The sequence below is a fragment of the Acipenser ruthenus genome, chromosome 16, assembly GCF_902713425.1.
Source record: "Acipenser ruthenus chromosome 16, fAciRut3.2 maternal haplotype, whole genome shotgun sequence".
In the NCBI taxonomy this organism is placed as follows: Eukaryota; Metazoa; Chordata; class Actinopteri; order Acipenseriformes; family Acipenseridae; genus Acipenser; species Acipenser ruthenus.
The window spans coordinates 27,944,081-27,961,101 of NC_081204.1; the positions used below are offsets into that span (position 1 = coordinate 27,944,081).

General features: G+C 39.3%; 2 protein-coding genes across 4 annotated transcripts; one reads left to right on the forward strand and one right to left on the reverse strand.

The window, feature by feature from the left end:
• Positions 1 to 2,414: 2,414 nt before the first annotated feature.
• Positions 2,415 to 8,063, reverse strand: LOC117430401 (ras-related GTP-binding protein A). 3 transcript variants are annotated; one of them, XM_058989271.1, is made up of 10 exons: positions 7,931 to 8,063; positions 6,974 to 7,126; positions 6,445 to 6,544; positions 5,986 to 6,052; positions 5,057 to 5,279; positions 4,602 to 4,697; positions 4,240 to 4,362; positions 3,948 to 4,039; positions 3,750 to 3,865; positions 2,415 to 2,923 (listed from the first exon to the last, which is right to left on the reverse strand). In XM_058989271.1, exons 2-10 carry the CDS (start codon positions 6,998 to 7,000, stop codon positions 2,820 to 2,822), a joined length of 948 nt encoding a protein of 315 aa, XP_058845254.1. In that variant the 5' UTR covers positions 7,001 to 7,126; positions 7,931 to 8,063; the 3' UTR covers positions 2,415 to 2,819. The 3 variants fall into 3 exon arrangements, with proteins under 3 accessions (XP_058845254.1, XP_034758506.2, XP_058845255.1); XM_034902615.2 differs by having other exon boundaries at positions 6,974 to 7,122; positions 7,931 to 8,059; XM_058989272.1 differs by lacking the exon at positions 7,931 to 8,063 and adding an exon at positions 7,416 to 7,434.
• A 4,842-nt stretch (positions 8,064 to 12,905) lies between these two features.
• On the forward strand, positions 12,906 to 15,475 carry LOC117412475 (growth hormone secretagogue receptor type 1-like). The gene is made up of 2 exons (XM_058989619.1): positions 12,906 to 13,638; positions 15,159 to 15,475. Exons 1-2 carry the CDS (start codon positions 12,906 to 12,908, stop codon positions 15,473 to 15,475), a joined length of 1,050 nt encoding a protein of 349 aa, XP_058845602.1.
• The last annotated feature ends 1,546 nt before the right edge of the window (positions 15,476 to 17,021 follow it).

Below are 17,021 nucleotides of genomic sequence, written 5' to 3' on the forward strand. Positions count from 1 at the left end.
TAATGTTTAAACATAATGGTTGTCCTTGTATAAAATGTTTTATTACTGGCCCAGCCTTTATTCTCTCCAGGAAGCTAGGTCATGGATGAAAGCATGTACGGTTATGGATTGTCGAGAGAAAAATCTGTTATGAGGTGCAGACATTCTGGTGGGAAGCCTAGAGCTCAAATAAAACACCTTTTTTGAGGACAGAAGGCGTTTCTGGGTAGCAACACAATTAAAAATAAAAATAAAATAAATTCCAACAAAGACAATTTGGCAATTAATCGGTTAAACTAAATATTTTAGTGACTGGTTTTGATAAGCAGTAAAATGAAATGTCTGGTCTACTTTTTATACGGAGATCAAAGCTGCAGATCAATTGCTTTAGAATGAACAGGACTTCTTGGTAGACGTTTTTAAAAAGTAAATGCTGTGCAAACAATGTGTTTTGTTTTAAATCAGGAGATATTTTCTATAACTGTATGAAACTGAATGTTGTCTACATCTGCAGCTTTACAGAAAGATGTTTCCAGTTAAAGCCACAGCCCTTGATTATGTCAAGTGAGGTTTCTCATTATACATAAATAAGTTTCAGCTTGTAAAGACTTACATTTAACAAAACAAATCTGTTATCTGTCAAGCCACTTCTTAACCTTCATCTGTGTTATAATTGTTGAATGTTTTTGCTTAGTTCAACTATTAATATGGCTTTGATGAGCCAGACAGAATGGAGACAGCCCTACAACTACTACAACAGCCATAAACACAGTGACACGGTCACTCGGTCTCTGAAGTTCATGTTGACACCATAGACACTTTGAAAAACACAGAAGCAGTAGGCGATGAAAGCAACAGTGGGGAAGTAAACAGAAGTAATTTTTTTTTTATCTCTTCTGTTGCTTCCTACTCTGTTCCTGTGTAGCTCAGTGGATTAAGGTCATAGGTGCCATTGTATACCGAGTTGCAAAGGCTTTTACTCATCTATGCTAATGTCTTTTAACTGAATTCTTCATATAACCCAAGCTAGCAGCTGAAGCCACGACCTACTGATCCATAGGTAATGATTGAGTAACATGATTAGTTTCCCATTCCATAAAACCATCCTCTGCCCTCGGAGGCCAATTTAAGAATCAATAAATTTTTTATACCAAATGAACAGGCTTTATTTATCTAAATCACAGCTGAGAAAGTTTTCTAGCCATTGCATTGGAAACACAGGGGGACCCTTAGCTGCTGGAATAATTAATCTTCTTTCAAACATCTGATGTTCTGCAAGAGGATTGTGTTCCAGGCTATTTATGAGAACAAACAGAGAGAGAGCTTGAGCAGCGGCCACACAACATCATGAAAGAGAAGTGTGGGGACAAGAATGTTGTTGATGTTCCTAACAGCCCTGGTGATAGAGCACCCCAAGAGGCAACAGGGGAGGCTGCCTGGTCAAGTGGTTCAAGAAAAGGGCTTGTAACCAGGAGGTCCCTGGTTCAAATCCCAACTCAGCCACTGACTCATTGTGTGACCCTGAGCAAGTCACTTAACCTCCTTGTGCTCTGTCTTTCGGGCGAGACGTAATTGTAAGTGACTCTGCAGCTGATGCATAGTTCACACAACCTAGTCTCTAAGTCGCCTTGGATAAAGGCATCTGCTAAATAAACAAATAATAATAATAATAATAATAATAATAATAATAACAGCCTGACAGAGCACCCCAAGAGGCAACAGCCTGATAGAGCACCCCAAGACAGAGCACCCCAAGAGGCAACAGCCTGACAGAGCACCCCAAGAGGCAACAGCCTGACAGTGCACCCCAAGAGGCAACAGCCTGCAGCAAACAGAAGCACATTATTTTAACAAAAGGCCATTGAACCCGCATCCTTGTTTAGGACAGGGGGTTGCAGTTCACAGGCCTGACTTTTTCATTTTGTTGCATATTTATTTTTTAATTTTTCTGAGAAATTATACATTTATCTCCATAGGGAGTTGGAATTAAGTGTACTCTCTGATTCCAGCATTTTTTTCCCCCCGAATGCTAGACTGTTTGGTTTAAAGGAAAGGGACATTAAAAACATATTTTATAAAGATATATAATTCAATTATATATCTATATAAAAAAGGGGTACACTAATGGATATTTTCAGCCAGTTGGGCTAGGAAAACAACTGTAGCCTTATTTTCTAATTTTGTGTTGTGTTAAACTCAGCAGGTCATGTTTTAAATGGTTTGCTGCTGGCCAGCACTCTAATCTCTGAGTTATTGGTTGTCACTTAACTGTGGCACAAAAACCAGTTTCTTCTGCAGTTTAATCCAACAATACAACACTGTCCTCCCAAACTGCAGCCCTGTGTATCTATTTATATACTTAAATCCCACATTTCCCAACATGCTAGAATGCAGTTAGCAAGCAAAAAATTGAAAACAAAATTCACAACCCTGGATCATTTTAATCCGGATATTTATTTGGTGGGTCAACTAACAATTGCAAAATATACTGGGACAGTCACATTTAAAAGAAGCACTGTCTGCCTGATTCACAAGGCCAAATAATTCCCTACCCACCTCCCAAATGTGTTTTTATACAGGTCTGGCCACAACCCTGTATAATAAAATAATAATAAAAACCAAAAAAGCCTATATAACCACAGAAGTTGGAGAAAAATTAAAATAAGCATGTTTAAATTCATGTTATATATAACTGATTTGGTTCAACTGATTAAGATCGAACTTCCAATCCAATGCCGAGCTCTCAAATGAAGGCATTTGTTTTGGGGAGTGGGGGTGGGGGTGTACCCACAAGCCTGTGGTGAGAAGTCTCTTGGCTAGCTGGCAATGGGAGCCGTTGCCTAGCGCATGCGCATGTGCAGGCTATGTTTGGGCCCGTCGACCCGCTCCAGCTTCTCGAAATGCTTCCTGGCATTGCGGATGTTGATGAGAGTGGCTGCGGAGGCTACGGACACAAGAGAGGAATACAAAATTAAAAAGCATGTCAGTGAAATTTCTCCTGTACCACGGCTGTAAATACTAAATTAAAGCTAGCAATAACATGAAAAAGTAGACCGCCATTACCTACAATCATTGTATGCACATGTAAAAAAATATATATAAGTTTGACAAACAGAGAGATGCCTTCATATATTATTTGTTTATTTAGCAGATGCCTTTATCCAAGGCGACTTACACAGACTAGGGTGTGTGAACTATGCATCAGCCGCAGTTACTTACAATTACGTCTCACCCGAAAGATGGAGCACAAGGAGGTTAAGTGACTTGCTCAGGGTCACTGGACCACACAGCCTCCTATAGATATGTGCAAAACTCTTGTATGTATGTTTGTCCACCTTCATTATGTCCCCCACTGAGGATACATGTATCCCCAGACAGGAATAGTAATACAATAAATAAAGTACACTTGTTTCTAAATACTAGAACATATGGAAACTGTCTAATAAATTAGGGATAAAAAAAACTGGATAATTATATTCAGTGTTCTTGGAAGCAGTTTGGTTCAGGGACTAAGTCAGGCGATTGTTTATTAAATCACTTGCTCCTGGATTGCATGGAGGAAGGGAAGTTGCTTGACCTTTCTGTGCCTCATTTCCACCTCGAATGTAAAACTCAGCAGAAACCTTTTCCATGGACAGGGAACCAAATAATTTAAATCCAGAAATAACATTTAACTGCACGGTGTGCTGCTTTGTTGCAGAGGAAAAAATATTTAGTAAGGATGTGCATGCACAGGATCATTTAGAAAAGAAACAAACTGAAATACTTACGTATGGAAGGGTCAGACATGATGACCATGACATAGGTGTTTGAGGTGAAGACGTCAATGAAAGCTGCAAAATTCGAATTTCGGACTTCCATACTTTGAAAGGAGGCAGCAAGCTTACTGTAAAAGGAAACAATGTCATTTTCAGTTTGACTTTACAATGTTGCTACTGATTTCTTATATGAAAGGTGGATGTTATTACCTGCAGCTCAGCTTGAACTGTTTGATGATGTTGCTGATCTTTTCAAATCTGTGTGCATCCCTCTGCTCCTTGCACTGATAGTGTGATATTACCTGAGTGAACAAACACTTTGTACTTATACACAATTTGGAAAATTAAAAAAAAATCCCTTGGACAAATGTCTAAATAGTAGCTTTCAGAAAGGAAAAGGCAAGGGGCAGATTTACCAAGCTGCAAACATTCTGTTAACTATATGCATACTAATTCATTCACTTGTTACATATTGCACTGATAAATGGGAAAGGGCTCTTACCAGGAAGGTAGCTCTTTCAAACAGCAGCACCTCATCTGCCTCAATGATCTGAGCAAAGTTGCGCAGGTTTGTCTCCAGCTGTTGTACATTGGGGATTAGCTGGTACACGATACTGGACCAGGCCTGGAGGGAAAACAGGTCAACAATTAACATCTCTTCACACTGCATGGTGACTGTGCCTTCAGAAGACAGTGTATGATACAAAGGGATTTGCGTTCAAATCAGATACCAAACCAGAATTTTGTTGGAAGTATTGCTTCTGTCATAGGGCAAGCTTCAGTCTCTTCGTCTACTTCATAAGCAATAAATACCAAAAAGTGACTGATCCAAGTGTCAGGTTCCCCTGTACCCTAAATCTTTACCTTGTATAGAGTTTCATCCCAGATGGACGTCCTGAAGCAGGTACATTCCAGGGGGCGAGATAGTCTCTTCAAGTCATCCTCACGTTCTTTAAAAATCTAAATAAATCAATTTTTGTATTCTTACATTCAACATAACAATACTGCACCCCAATAATAACTTAATGAACAGAAAACACAAGATCATAATAAAAGTTAAAATGGGAGGATTCAGATGATTAATGCTCATTTGAGTCCTAGTAGCTGATTGACCAAAGAGCAGTGTCGAGTTCTGGAACTAGTTCTTGGTTTTAAGATGCTTAAGGTGACCTTAACCTTTAAAACTGGTCAACAGTTTAACCTAGAAATACCAAAAGACAAACTTTTCAACTAGAAGTCTTTTTCTGTGTCATCTTTGAATGTCTGGTGTCCCCCTCCCCCCCCCCACCACCAGATGTGATGGCCCCTGAGCTTCTCACCAGGTCTCTCTGGTCCTCCTGCACCAAGTCCATCTTGTGTACCAAACAGAAGACCTTGGCGTCAGGAGAGTTCTGTAGGATAGCCTCCAAGCAGGATTGGTAATAATGCATGTCCTTCTCTAGCTCTCTGCTCTCCACGTCAAATACATAGATCAGCACTTCCACGTTCCGAAAGATGTTATCCCGCTGGCTTGTGAAGTAGTTTTCCATGAATGTATCCTGTCTTTACATGACAAAATAAAAAATAGAAATGTGGTGTGCAAGCAGATCACCTAATCACAGATCTCTTCTTGTGTTTAACATTGTTTTATAATCCAATTATGTTTATACCTTACACACTATCCAAAGAAACTAAACCTATTTTGAGATAACAATTTCAACATCAGTCAATTAATTAGTTCAGTTTTAAAAGATAAAAAAGGTGCAATGTGGTACAAAAGAAGTACCCGTTCTGTGTTATGTTTTGACTTCTGCTGAGACACTTTAATCCGTTAGATCGTTCCTTTACTTCTCTGTAGAATCTGTTCTGCTTGTGTGAAGTATTAAAATGATGATGTAAATACAGCTGCAGATGTAATGGGTTAAACCTCACGTGCCAGACATGTGCAAACGGGAGAACCCCAGGTGTTTACACGGCTGACAGTTCAGCTGTGTGTTTGTCTGTGGTATTTGCTTCAATTGAATTAAACCTATTCAAAACACTCAAGTTCAGAGACCAGAGAGTCCAGCCACAAATAACTGAAAAAAAGGTGAACATTGCTTTAAAATCTACAAACAAAACCAGAATGCGCCTCCACTTTGTAGCTGAACACTTGATGGTAAAGGAACTAATAAAGACTTAATGTGAAAACTCAGAGCATGTAAACTGTGCACAGGAGAAGCAGTGTAAATCCTGACTGTTACAAAGGATATCTGCTGGCTGTACTCACCCTCCACAGTCCCACAGGTTCAGTACGAGGTTACCCAGAAATCGCACGTGGGAATGCTCCACATCAACTGCAGAGGACAAAGAACAAGCGCAACACCTTGATTACCCACTGGAGTATTCCTTTTGATCTGTCTCTACCCACCTGAACTATATTTCCCCAGTACCTAAAAAGAATGGGCGTGCAGAAGTGGAGGGGTGCACAAAATACAAACACATGGACACACACACACACATTACAGACACTGGGGATGATTCAAACAGCTCAATCTGTGGCAATTCTCTATAAATACATATACAGATCTTAATCTATCTAACTATTTTTCTTAAAGAAGTGTAGTCCTGTTCTGATAAAATCAAGAGTTTGAAAACACTAACTGTAAAGTTCACACTGTCACCCATATAGGCAATTCTAGTATTGCAGATTCATGCCAAATATAGTATCTTCCCCTGAAATGCTTACTTGTGGCTCCAAGTCGCCTGGTGTCTCTGGCAATGTAATTGGCGAATATAATAGACCTCATACTGGTCTTCCCAGACCCACTCTTTCCCATCAGCAGCACCTATGTGTACATTTTATAGAACAGGAATGACTTATTACTAATAGATTTGTAAATGGATATATACACACTGATTTTAAGTCAGCTGGCAATTTTGTTTGCAGCCGTTATACATTTCAAACTGAAATAAAAGCAAAAATGGTTCTCGTAGAACTATTATTCTGTACTGTTAGGGTGCCATCTACTGGATATATAAGGTAGTTTCAAATTTAAAGGGAGCATAGAACTGCACTGCATTTTGTAAAATAGACAAACTGTAATTCAAGAAGTTAATCAGAACATTTAATTTGAATAATCAGATATCCTTGAGGTAGAAGTGCAGGATCATAGTGATAGTCTATCAATACTGATAATGTTGCCACGTTTAATGTTCAAAAGCCGGCACACTACTTCCCAGCTACACAAAAACCCCAAATTTGGACAGTGTCTTACCTTTTTCTTCATGGCTGTACTGGACATCGCCCTCCTTCACTGTGATCACAATCTCTTTCCCTGTTCCTGGATTCCCAGTATAAACCAGTTCTCACTCCAGTACAGGCTTGTTGCTTCTTGGTCGGTTTTTAATTCCTTGGATTGTTTACCTTTCTTTTAAAAGAAGAATAACATTTAAAAAATGCATATTCACTGTTATCAGAATAATGTTTCTTTCAACCAAAAAAGTGAAGATAACGCAATGATCTACGTATACAATTACTGTAGTCTGAATTGCAGCAATGAATACATTCAGTGACATCATTAATGTTTCGTGACCTGAAGGCATGTAGATTATTCCTTTATGGTGAATACAGCAAATACTTAAAGGCATAAGGTTAAAACATAACAAACAAACGACAGTAAACGCGGACACGAACATGCAGTTTTGAAAGAGTAATACCTTGTGACCAGCCCTTGTCGGTAATACGATCTGGATGAGTGTACCGTAGCTACTGTATCATGACTGAAAGGAATTGATTTCCATTAATAGGTGGCTGTTTTTTGCCAGGTTAAAGACGACGACTTTTGTTTTTAAGTGTTTACGTAATATCATACCAGTTTTAAAACCTTGAGAACGACTAATTAAAACGTTTTTTTTTGTTTTTGTTTGTTTTTTTTAGCGTAACACTACACCGTTTGCTTTTCATTTACAGCAGCCGAGTGACAATTTTAACCAAGACACGTTTCAACAAAATACCACTCCTGTCCCGTCACATTATTATAATCATTATCATATTAAAGCTAAACTTGTATCTGTCTCACAGACCAAGGGAACAAATGTCTCTGCTCAGCATTATACCAAGAAACAAACGACAACCCAAATGATTCTATTTTTTTAAACTAAGACTCCTATACACGACTCTATAGTCACGTTTAATCAATGTTTACACGAAAATAAACTATTAACCAACTTACGCTTTACTGTTTATAATGTTGTTTGTTCCATTTGCACGGTCTTGTTTGTCAGGCCCAAAAAAGTAATCTCTTTTCTCACTCCCACGTGACACACTCAACCTCACCCGAGTCACATGTATAGAAACACCCACCCGAGGGCTTCTTTTAATCTAGGTGCACTATGGGACTTGTAGTTTTACTGAAGCACTGACAAGGAGTGGAGACAGCCCCATTCTTCATTCCGAGGGCGCAATTGGAGTGAACAAAACTTCCATATGTGTTTGTAAACATTGGCCCGATTTTCATAAACCATAATAATAAACTACAAACGTCAGGTTAAAAACAAACAAACAAAAAACAACACTTTGTAACCTTCTAATGCACAACCAACATTAGGACACACATTTCAAGAGGGGGGTGAACGACTCTAGTTAGCTGCTTTTCATTGTTCTATGTCCACCAATATATATATATATATATTTTTTTATTAACACATTTTCAATTTTACAATGTACATGTTTTCGTGAAACATTGAACAACACAATGTTTGACATGTAAGAAAAGTATATATTAAAAATAAAATACAAATATTATACTAGGGGCAGTATAAAAATAACTAAATTGCAGTAGCAAGGGGAAAGACTTTATTAAAAGGAAAACATTAAACATAATGTGTGTGGGCGTGTGTATATGTGTGTGTGTGTGTGTGTGTGTGTGTGTGTGTGTAACTGTGCATGTGTAAAAATGCATATACAGACGTGCTCAAATTTGTTGGTACCCTTACAGCTCATTGAAATAATGCTTCATTCCTCCTGAAAAGTGATGAAATTAAAAGCTATTTTATCATGTATACTTGCATGCCTTTGGTATGTCATAGAATAAAGCAAAGAAGCTGTGAAAAGAGATGAATTATTGCTTATTCTACAAAGATATTCTAAAATGGCCTGGACACATTTGTTGGTACCCCTTAGAAAAGATAATAAATAATTGGATTATAGTGATATTTCAAACTAATTAGTTTCTTTAATTAGTATCACACATGTCTCCAATCTTGTAATCAGTCATTCAGCCTATTTAAATGGAGAATAGTAGTCACTGTGCTGTTTGGTATCATTGTGTGCACCACACTGAACATGGACCAGAGAAAGCAAAGGAGAGAGTTGTCTGAGGAGATCAGAAAGAAAATAATAGACAAGCATGGTAAAGGTAAAGGATACAAGACCATCTCCAAGCAGCTTGATGTTCCTGTGACAACAGTTGCAAATATTATTAAGAAGTTTAAGGTCCATGGAACTGTAGCCAACTTCCTTGGGCGCGGCCGCAAGAGGAAAATCGACCCCAGATTGAACAGAAGGATAGTGCGAATGGTAGAAAAAGAACCAAGGATAACTGCCAAAGAGATATAAGCTGAACTCCAAGGTGAAGGTACGTCAGTTTCTGATCGCACCATCCGTCGCTTTTTGAGCGAAAGTGGGCTCCATGGAAGAAGACCCAGGAGGACTCCACTTTTGAAAGAAAAACATAAAAAAGCCAGACTGGAATTTGCTAAAATGCATATTGACAAGCCACAATCCTTCTGGGAGAATGTCCTTTGGACAGATGAGTCAAAACTAGAGCTTTATGGCAAGTCACATCAGCTCTATGTTCACAGACGAAAAAATGAAGCTTTCAAAGAAAAGAACACCATACCTACAGTGAAACATGGAGGAGGCTCGGTTATGTTTTGGGGCTGCTTTGCTGCGCCTGGCACAGGATGCCTTGAATCTGTGCAGGGCACAATGAAATCTCAAGACTATCAAGGCATTCTGGAGCGAAACGTACTGCCCAGTGTCAGAAAGCTCTGTCTCAGTCTCAGGTCATGGGTCCTCCAACAGGATAATGACCCAAAACACACAGCTAAAAGCACCCAAGAATGGATAAGAACAAAACATTGGACTATTCTGAAGTGGCCTTCTATGAGTCCTGATCTGAATCTTATCGAACATCTATGGAAAGAGCTGAAACTTGCAGTCTGGAGAAGGCACCCATCAAACCTGAGACAGCTGGAGCAGTTTTGCTCAGGAAGAGTGGGCCAAACTACCTGTTAACAGGTGCAGAAGTCTCATTGAGAGCTACAGAAAACATTTGATTGCAGTGATTGCCTCTAAAGGTTGTGCAACAAAATATTAGGTTAGCGGTCCCATCATTTTTGTCCATGCCATTTTCATTTGTTTTCTTATTTACAAAATTATGTTGAATAAAAAATCAAAAGCAAAGTCTGATTTCTATTAAATATGGAATAAACAATGGTGGATGCCAATTACTTTTGTCAGTTTCAAGTTATTTCAGAGAAAATTGTGCATTCTTCGTTTTTTGTGGAGGGGTACCAACAAATTTGAGCACGTCTGTATACATACACCTATATACCTATATGCACAACATTGTTTCAATGTATGTAAATATCCACATTATAAAAGTAAATATTAATGGTGGTGATGGCCCCAGTAGAAAGGTCAGTACTGGGTCATACAGCTATGTATTACTCTGTCAATATTGCAGATACTGCAGAAAGCACTCACACTATTGCAAGAAAATAGATCTGGTTACCATGACTAAATGGATCTCAGCCATTCATCAAAAAAAAAAAAAATTCTAAATGTTTGTTTTGTTGTTCTATAACCAGTTGAATAAAACCCCTTAGGTGTAACTTCCCCTTAGTGTTTTTTTATATTAAAGGGTGTTGCTGAAAGCAACCTGATGCACTTAGAAAAGGTATTACATTTTGTATCCTTATGAATCACTTTCTAGCTGCCAACCTTGAATTGAACATATGACAGCCAAAGACAAAGGTTCCATATAATGAATCTTAGTGATGCCTGCAGGAGAAAACAGCCTGAGTCTTTGCTTGACAGAAAGCGAAAATTCTGAAACATGGAAAAACAAACAATGTCAACCAGAGATGACAAATGGCTTCAGCTAACATAATCAGCCTTGAATTAGGCTCAGGGACATTTTGTGTTTGTTGTGTGTACTTCAGCATTTGACGTGGCTAATGCATCGTAAACAGAACTAAATGACAGGGCCGTGCCAGTTCAGGGGTTAGACTATATAAACGAGCAGGCTTCTGTTAGCTTAGCACTGCACAGCTTCCTCTGGCCTGTGAAGAAGCTGCATTTATAGAAATGTTATTTTGATGTTGGCATGACTGGCATTGATTTTGGGCCAAGCAAATATTGAGCCAGCTTGGCTTGACCAAACAATAATGTCTGGAGCCTGTGTGCAACAGTTAAGTTACCTCACAATTCCATTTAAATTCTAGCCTGTAAAGCCAACCCCCCTCCAGTTTTAATCTGCCTGTCCCTGTATTTGTAAAGCACCTGCTAGGAGAGGACTGGTTCTCCCGCATCCACTGCCTATTAGAGCATAAGTCCCAATACAATGGGGTCAATAAGTAAAAACTTAGTCACCCGAGTGAGTGGATAACACAATACAAAGTGTGTTAACCAAGGTACTATGTGTTTCCTTTGTGGGCATATAGAATACCATTCTACCCTTTGAAAAAGAGCAGAGGGGACAACTCCAGTTTCCTCACTAAATCTCACCCCTTCACGTGTCAAAAATGTATAAAAATGGAAGCTGATCTGATGCGTGTTGGTGCAAATGTGCTGCTACCTTTTCACCACAGGCTGGTTGCCTGTCAGCAGTGATTTCACAATCGTGTAATTCAGACAGTGGAATAAAAAAAGGGGCATAGTTATTAATTACATCTGTCCTATATATATATATATATATATATATATATATATATATATATATATATATATATATATGTACACACACACACACACACACAAACACACACAGTTGCGCTTATAACCTTTGCTAAGTGCCACTAGCTTTAGGTAGCGGATAGTAACCTGTAATCTGATGGCGTCTCTCTTAGAACTCATTGTGCCAGCAGACATGTTTATTTTTTCATGCTCTAAAATGGGAAGCCAGTAAAAGGCATGCTTAGTCAAATCCCTCACAGCAGGCAGCTTCACCCTTTGCTGCTGATAATTACTCCTAAGAGAGAGGAGCATGTCTGCTTTGTGCCTACAGTCATTATAGGACCAGTAAACACCCTGCCGCACCAGGACTGGGGCTGACGAGCCTGCTCTTCAACCCACGTCACACAGCTTATTTAAGAGAATCCTCAGATCAGTGAAGAGGCAAACACCTCCTTGACAGAGATCTTGGGAATGATATCTCCTGGAGAAACCTGGACCTGTAATCGAACACCTGCTTAATAGTGGGGGTAAATCAAGCGTGCTTAATTTGTGATGCAAAGCATTTGATTGGCTACGGATCTTGGATATTCTTTACAGGTTCCATGGGTGATCCTTCAGTTTGTGGAACAGCATCCTCAAATCACGTAAATATCTTTTTGTGAAGCTTCAATACGTTAGTGCAGAAGGGTCTGTGAAGGTTGAAGGGACAACTCTTAAATACTTGTTGAGCCCGACTATATAATGGCACTGCAGATAAGCTCTGAATTAGCAGTTTTTATTTGGATCAGTTTCTGTTAGTACTTACTACAGAATATTCTGCAGCACCTCTTCATGACAAGGACAGTTATTATCAAAGTCCCTTGAAATTGTTAGCATTTTGTCATTGGAGATTGTAATATCACTTAAGGTCATATGAAATGTAAGGGATGTTTTGATACAGGTGTCTCTGTGGTATCCCTTTTCACTTTTCTATCACTGAAGAAGATATGTTTTTATCTAGAAGCGGATTATAGAAGACCAAGAATGCTTTCCACTACACCACCTTCACCTTTCTAGTTCGTTATCTAACTTACTTTAACCTGCACTTATGAGCAACTGTTTTTAAATATTTTTCTTGGAAACGACCTCAGTGGAACCATTTTTGAATATTAAGATTTTCTCATACCCCATTTTTTTACTTGGAAGAACTGAGGTACAAAGATTCAGAAACCACCAAGCCCTGAACTCCACAGCCACCACTGCTTTCCATGGAATTTGTATCAAACTTCAACCTGTCTGAAAACTACAGAGACTGTCTCTACCAGCCACTCCACTTGTCCCTGTTCGAGCTCAAAACTCTAGTTCCAGTCACGGTAGTGTGTGTGGGCCTTTTCCTGCTAGGAGTGCTCGGGAACCTGGCCACCATCTTTGTGTTTCAACAATGCAAGGAGATGAGGACCACCACCAACCTCTATCTCTCTAGCATGGCTCTTTCTGACATCCTGATCTTTGCTGGCCTGCCCCTTGACCTCTACCGCCTCTGGAGGTACTGCCCTTTCGTGTTCGGGGACTTCCTGTGCCGCTTCCAGTTCTATTTGAGCGAGACTTGCACGTATGCTACCATTCTCCACATAACCACCCTCAGCATGGAACGCTACCTGGCTATTTGCTTCCCGCTCCAGGCCAAGGTGCTGGTCACCAAGGAGAGGGTTAAGCTGGTTATCATGGCTCTCTGGGTAATCTCCATGGTAACGGCCGCCCCTGTTTTCTTTATCTTCAAGGTGGAGAGCCAGGAATGTAAGCTTACAGAGCAGGCTGTCCAATCTGGTCTCTTGCAGACAATGACCTGGGTCTCTACGCTGTATTTCTTCCTGCCCCTGGTGTGTATGAGCCTCCTCTATGGGCTCATTGGGAGGAAGTTGTGGAGGACCAAAAGGGATATCCAGGGTCCCAATGCTAGGAACCGGGAGAGGTACCATCGGCAGACCATCAAGATGTTGGGTAAGGAGGGATCCTTCAGTAATACAATAAAGCTGTCTTCTCACTCTGTCCCACATCATCTTTCCAATGTCTGTAATTTTGTTGAAATATTTTTTGTTAGTTTTTTTAGTTCTTTTAGTGTCATATATGTCCGCGTTTTACAAAACATAAGCATCAGACAATAAAGGAGGGGACAGCACCAACAACTACTGTTGCAATCCATTAAAATATGACCTAAGCTTCTAGCTCTCAAAACACTTTGCTTTTATATAAAATGTATAAATGAATAACAGGGGCTGTGATCTCCTGGGCTAGAGATACTTTTCATAGGGGCTAAAAGGAATACCACATGGCTTTTCTTTTCAGAATGTGTGCAAGTCAGCACAAATCAGGCGAATTGGTTTGATTATGACGATAGACCCATGACACAAATCTCAAACCTGTCATATAATAAAGATTCCTAAACCATGGATTTTACAGCATCTTGAAGCAAGAAACATACTCTGTAACAGCCTCACAGCTGTTAATCAAAACTTGAACCAGCAAAACTTTGGGCCAGTCCATTCAAACTGACTTACATAGGTAGGGATAGATGTCTTTTGGTAACACTGTTTAACACGGATGAAATTCACTTTACACACTAAAAACCAGTCTTAGTTTAAATGATATTTTTCTTTAAATGCTGAGAGCATGCATGGTTTTGTTTAATAAGAAACAATGCCCTCTGTGTGGGGGTATCATTGCTTAAATATTTAAAAAGACTGTTGAATAATATCCATTTGACATGTTTACAACTTACAAACTGGTCACTTCATTAGTTGCTGTAGTTTTTTTTAAGCCTATTGCTCAGTATGTTTCAATAAAAAAAAGGTTAACTATGGCACTGCCTGACTCGAAACATATTGCATCTGGTCCATCAAGCCCATTTAAGAATCTCTGCCCTATATTGTACTTAGTGTGAGTAAGAGAGATCTGTGATTGTCCAGTCAGGCATGACTCTTCTTCTGTATGTAGTATAGGCTGCCACTGAAATAAAATACATACTTGACAAAATTACCAACATACAGCAAATCCATAACTTAGACTGCATCTTGTCCTGTGTACAGATATTATCTTGTGCATAGAACATATTGCTCAATTCAACAAATCAAATCAAAACAACAGTATTTATTATTGCCATAATGGGTAGTTATACAATACACAGAGTATTATAAAACAGGTATGTTATTTAAAAATTCTGGTTCCAAGGGACAACACATAATTATACCCTTGTCAACAACATATGTGGTTGGTGTATGGGGAGAACATGGACAAGCTCAATCTAGTAGCACCTCAAAAATGCATAGTGACATTCTGAGCTGAGAGGGAGAAGTTAAAGAGTCCCTAATACTCCATGCAAAAATGATACCTTTTACACCTAGTGTGCTCAAGGCAGTAGCCTCATTTATGGGGACCAGGAATCACCTAAACAAAAACCCATCAGGAAATACAATAGCATATGGCTAATACGTAGTTCATGTTGTTTTGCATTTCCTCCACAGCTCTGGTGGTGCTGGCCTTCACGCTGTGCTGGCTGCCCTTCCATGTGGGCCGTATCCTGTTCTCAAACGCGTCCAGGAGTGACATCGAGGCCCAGGCCCTGTTCACCACCAGCCAGTACTTCAACCTGGTCTCCATGGTGCTCTTCTACCTCAGTGCCTCCATCAACCCAGTCCTCTACAACCTCATGTCAGGGCGCTACCGCAGCGCATTGTGCCGCCTGCTGGGCAAGCCCAGGGCATCCCTGAGGGGTCAGGGCTCCTGCTGCCAGAGACAGGCCGCGTCCCCTGAAGGAACGGAAGTTAGCACCTGTGTGTGAGAGGGCGATCAAAGAGCAGCACAGCTCACACCATCCTGCAATGTCCATTCTCAAACCATATACATATATGGAAAGCCACCTCAACATGCAAGACAATACTGTACCATGCTACAGCAGTGCTATACATTGAACCCTGACAGAACCATGCAACAGCATGGAAGGGAGTTTCTGGGCTGTGTTTCATGCATTTTCTCCCCATTAAAAGCAGACTTACCTTCTTCACAATATTTTGTTAAATGTGAACCACGTGGTAGTTTCCATCAGTTATAACCATGCAGTATTTAATATAATTGTGTTGATTGTTTCTCTTATTGGTCACTTGCAGGCGGGTCTCTAGCCAATACTTCTTTTTGGATGTTTTCCACTATTTTATTCCCCGATATCTCCCATATCTGCAAACCCATTTTATTTTTACTAGCTGATATCCTGAGATATATAGATAGATATCAATCAATATATAGATATCTCTAGCTATTTTTTCAACTAATGGCATTCTTTATAAATGTGATTACTTTTTAATTTAGCAGAATTCTAGTTAATACTTGATGTCCTGGATAGTGTTCCATATTGTATGGTAAATATTCTAAGGGAGTGATCCTCACATCTGCGTCTGCAACGGATGTCAACATAAAAAAATCAGAGACCTTCCATTGAAATGAATACACACAGGCTAAAGCATAGCCACCCCATTGTCCAGTGTTTGTGCAAAACAACGTTCCATGACAATGGTGGATATCAATCAGAACATGTTTTGTCATGTTTTTATATGGCGTGTTGTATAAAAACAAACAAAAATACCTTTAAACCATTCACATGTCCTTCTCCTCCCTGTTTCTATTCTGGCGGTGCCAACATTGTCTCTGGGCTTACAACTGAATGCAAATTGAATTTAAAAACCCAGACAGACGGGGCTAGTTTGTGCAGTAATCTGGATGAATTCACTGGAACACTGTTTGACTTTAACTCGTTGTTTAACTCGTGATGCAGACTCAAAACATTGGGGGCCCTATTCACCAAGCTTTGTTTTTAAAACCGCTGTGAATGTGGCCTTATGTTTTTGAGTTTAACAAAGCCAACAGGTGTACCGAGATGACAGAATAGCTTTAACTTGCTCAATTTACACAAGAAAAGAAGAGTTTTTTGGATAATAACTAATTTATTTGCCATATTAAATATATTATCTATTTGATAATTACAATTTAGCAATACATAATGCATGGCAGTTTTTAACATGAGTTTATGAAATACCTTAACATATTACAAAAAGTAAAAGAACACAACATTTATTACAATAATGCCACTAAAGTATGTAGTGTTTGGAATGTATTATTGTTATATACATAATTAAAACAAATATAAAAAAGGACAACAAAACAGACAGACAGCATGATTTAAAAACAACCGCATCCTGTAGAATACATGGAAATGTTAATGGCAATAAGAATCCAGCAATGTGTGATTTATAACTGGCATTCAGTCAAGATCAAGCCTAGAAAAAAATGGACTTGGTTCATGAACTGAGCACATTCTAGAACATGTGGCTTTC